This window comes from Lepisosteus oculatus, chromosome 1, assembly GCF_040954835.1.
Source record: "Lepisosteus oculatus isolate fLepOcu1 chromosome 1, fLepOcu1.hap2, whole genome shotgun sequence".
Classification (NCBI taxonomy): Eukaryota; Metazoa; Chordata; class Actinopteri; order Semionotiformes; family Lepisosteidae; genus Lepisosteus; species Lepisosteus oculatus.
The window spans coordinates 72,062,889-72,067,329 of NC_090696.1; the positions used below are offsets into that span (position 1 = coordinate 72,062,889).

Below are 4,441 nucleotides of genomic sequence, written 5' to 3' on the forward strand. Positions count from 1 at the left end.
AGACATGTTTGAATATAGGTTTGGTACTCCTGGTACTGTAGGTTGTGTACTGAAATTCCCCTTTATTTTTCACCCAGTCCTTAACAAACTATGACTTAAGTCCCACATTTAAATTTGACCTTTGTGATTAACACATTGTCATGCTTCATTGACTGCTGAAAGGTTGGTTGTTCTACTTAAAACAAAAGTGCTGTATGCGACTATAAAATAATAATAAAGGATTTTAAATAACTTAGTGTCTTCCTCTTGTAGTATAAGTTAGTCTGGAAAGTCGAAAGGCTGAGATGATAACCTTCTCTAGAACTAAACTGCTCTCTCAAAAGGATGCAAAACTATTTCCCCGTTCCAAAATAATGCTACACTATCCAAAGAGAGGAGTCGTTTAGCCTTTGGATTCCACAGATAAGAAATCAGAAAAACAAAAATATTAGACAGCACGTTCCTTTATAAAAGCCTGTCCCAGTGCTGAGATTACTTGGACATATTCTGATCTCTTAGAATAGTCTGCAAAAGGAAGTGTGTCTCTCATGACCTGGATACGTCTCCTCTAATCTTCCTTCTTTTCACTCCTTCACTCTTTGTATTGTTCCTGTTTATTCTGTGTCGTATTTATCCTGATTTAAGGCCCAGTTCATCCTATCCCAAGAGGACTGGCTTAATGACCTCACTAAGAATCAATATTAAATATGTTTAAATATGTACCACTTGTTTTCTCTCCTGGCTCTGTGGCTGCTTCAAGTGCGATAATCAGATAAAAGGGACAGTCTACACAAATTCTTGAACAACACCCCATTGTATCTTTATCTTATAATGGTGGGCTGCCTCCAACCTTTTAGCTGCACCTAAAACCACAATACTTACAGTACGTATTCACAAAGCACGGTACAAAGGAAAAAACAGATTTGTAACACAGAGAATGGAACACATGGCTCAGAAGAAAAGAAATCAAGAAAATCTGTCAAGTAAAATTACAAGACAAAGACCAAAGTAAACTAAACTGGGTTAGTCTGACTGGTCTGTCAACTCTTTGATAAACTTTCTTGTGTAAGATGTTAGTTGCATATGAGACTACTGTCCAAGGTTTTTTAAAAATATCTCCATCTGGTCCACTACTTCTATAAAGAGCCACTTGTACATCTGAGATTCATGTATCTTTCTTGAGTATATTCTAAGTTTTTTCTCATATTTTGAGGGATTTGCTTTGGACATTTATCTAAAATATAGTTGAAATGATAAAACTTTTTTAGTTTTAACTGTAGATAGTGATAGTCCATTATGGTTCCAAAACCACCACCAGTCTAAAGAATGTCAATAAAGTGGCCCAGTAATCTATCTTTAGGCAAAAACTATTTTCTTGTTAAAAAAAACAGAAGAATGTGACAGGTGTACAGTATGTTTGAATAGTTTTTATTTTTAAAATGAGTACTTGAAAAATCTCAACCCACATCCTCAAATAGAAACCAAATGAATATTGCAACACAATGACATTGTGATGCTAGTAATATTTGTTGTATACTACTGTATGCTCTAATGTCTAAATGAACAAAAAATCAATTTAAAAATCTTGAACCTGTTGGTGCATTTATCCTAACTGTAACTTAGCTATTATATAGTCAATCCATGTTCCAGAGTTCTATACTTTCTAAACACACTTAACACCATTACATTTAAATGGAAATGCAACCCCTGTAATGTTACAAACAAGAAGAAGATGGAATCTCTTTAAACGCCACATGCAAGGCTGGATAAGTTATCAACAAAAAGTATGCCAGCAAGGCTATTTATAAAGCATATTTAGAAATGGGAAAGAAAGCAAATGTAATTTATTAAGGGTGCTTTAATGAAAAGTCTTTGTATTTGTTTCTTGTCACTTTCATAGGACTATGTTTTATTTTTAGAATTTGCTCAGGTTTGGAAATATAAATACATTTTTTATACAAAAATAATAAAACCTCTAAAAATCATTAAAGTTAAGACTTTGGATGTTACTTAAAGCTCTGATTGTATTTTTGCATTGTTGAAAATCTCGCATGCAATTATTTTGTTAAAAAGCTCCTGAAATGAATTTGTCAATTCTAATGAAGTGATTTTTAAATATATAACTAACCTTACAATTTTGTTCTCAGTATCTTTCCCATTTTAATTAAACTTAAGTATTAAAAGGAAAATCATCTTCACACTCACCCTGATTTTGAAGTTAGTCAACAAAATGCTGGAAACTATGACATTTTTACTAGTTTGTTTTTCCCTGAGAAACAGAGCACAGCATTTTCAACAGTGAAATAACTTAAGAAAAGCTTCTGATTTTGGACAAAAACGTTCTTACATTTACTTTTTCATTTCCTCTTAGGAAAATAACATATTCATATACATCTTAATTGTACCCAAACCTAAATGGCTTGTCTCTTTACTTGGATTCATGGTTCTGGAAAAACAAAACAAAACAATGATAGCACTCTTTCTAAGGCTGCTTCACTCTTTCCAGGGCTAAACAAAAGCTGAGCAACAGGACCGAATTATCCTCTCTCAGCTTCACTTTGGTAAACCCATTAAAGACTGGGAAGTACAGTACATTTTTTTCTTGACTGCCTCAGAACATATTAACCATATCCAAGCGCAATATGCCAGACTTTCTTTTTTGTTACTGATTTCCGAAGAACGGATCCTTCTAGAAGAGTAACACTCACACAGACCCTGGGGACAATACCTGCCAGCTTCTCCTTATTGTGTCCCTTAGTCCCCTACTGACTGGAACAGAGACAGACACAGCGTGTGCATAAAAGAATAGATCCCCATTCCTTTGTCTCCCACATGCTAAAAAAAGCACAGGTAAGTGTTAGGGCTTATTTGCCAATCCCTATGATCAGACTACAGTCTCTTGGCCCCATCGGAAATCCCCGGGATTGATGTAGCAGCAGTAGGCACCGTAAGGGCTGCTGTCCCTGCGGGAGTAGACCACAATGCTGTCTCTGGGGAGGTACATCACGCTGCTATGGGCCATGCTGTAGGCGGCACTTTCCCTGAGGGCGCGCTTGTGGTCGAAGACGCAGTAGGAGCTGACATCCCGGACTCCCATGAACACAGTGGAGGGGTAGCAAGCCTGGAGGTACCTCATCACCTCATCTTGGTCCACCTGGCGGATCAGGCTCCTGGCCTCCCCGACAGTAGTGGTGGAGGACACCGAGTCTTCCCCCGACCTCGGGGCTCTGTCCTTGTGCAGCCTCCCCAACTCCCCACAGCTCCCTTTGCCCGAGCCCAGGTGCCAGGGGCTCCGCAGGAGCTGGGAGGTTTCTTTTTGCCTTTTTCTTTGGCAGCGACCTGGGCACCTGGTACAGCCGTTGGTTTTTTTGGCCAGGATTATGGCGGCCACCCCCGGCAGGCAGATGGCGGGCCCGATAGCAATTAAAGGGACGTCCCCCAAAGTCTCGCCTTTGACTCCCGACACGGTGAACATGAACCCAAACACTAAAAAGACGCTGCACAGGGCCACCACCAGTCCGGTGCGGGGATTGATATCATCCGGTCTCATGATAGCACCATCCAGACGAGCGCTCCCTCTGCACGGCAAGTTTCAGTCTGGCCAGTGCTGTGACGAGGTTTCTTTTTAAATTAGCCCTTTACACAGTTGAAAGGATGATGATAGAACAGTTTAATATTACCTGTTTTATCGTTTTCCATGTTGTTCGGCAGTGTTGCCTTCTTCCAATGAAAAAATGTGTTCTTTGGCCAATTAGTAAAAAACCCACAGATCAGTTGTATTCCTTTGTCTTCATTTTAATTTTCTCCTTTATTCGTTTTTTTTTTTTTTTTCGTAAAACCCTACTGTATGTCAGTGGCTAAGTCATCAGTTTTTCGGACTTCGCTGTAATTCTTTGCCGAGCTAAAATCATGACGCCCAGGCAGGTTCGCTCCGTTGAATCGTTTTCCAACAGCGACTTGAAGAAGGGTCAAGCAGCACTTTTGGGAAAAGTGGAAAGTGGAGGAGAACTGTGTGGGCTTTGTGAAGACGCTGCCTTTATAGTGACCCTGCCACAGCCTGGTAAATAAAAGTGTAGAAATACGAGATGAGTCAGAAGGCAGCTGGAAGCAATCCAGGAGCGTCCCTAAGTACATACGGCCTATCACGATGGATTCAAATGGCAGAGAGTACCCAATTACAGCAATTTTAAAACAATCAACAGTGGCTTTAAGTGTTAATCAGCCAAAAAAATCCACTTCTAATTGTCTAAATCAGATGTACAATTCAATGTTTGCTGCTTGTACACTTCTGTTTAAGTTTGTTTAATTTCATACATTATACAGTCAGCAACAAAAATGTAGCCACCAGGGTTATAAACTGAACAGGACATTTTCATTGGGAATAAACTGTATTAATTTTATAATGCTAGAAAATACAGGATGCATTATCTGATGTTAACCTACAATGACAGATTAATGATAT

General features: G+C 39.0%; 1 protein-coding gene across 1 annotated transcript; it reads right to left on the reverse strand.

The window, feature by feature from the left end:
• Positions 1-695: 695 nt before the first annotated feature.
• Positions 696-4,083, reverse strand: LOC102695584 (transmembrane protein 215). The gene has a single exon (XM_015345404.2). The coding sequence runs from the start codon at positions 3,527-3,529 to the stop codon at positions 2,864-2,866; it is 666 nt and encodes a 221-aa protein (XP_015200890.2). The 5' UTR covers positions 3,530-4,083; the 3' UTR covers positions 696-2,863.
• Positions 4,084-4,441: the final 358 nt, after the last annotated feature.

Bases quoted from the DNA above. Each gene is read 5' to 3' on its own strand.
- LOC102695584 (XM_015345404.2), bottom strand. From the start codon at position 3,529: ATGAGACCGGATGATATCAATCCCCGCACCGGACTGGTGGTGGCCCTG.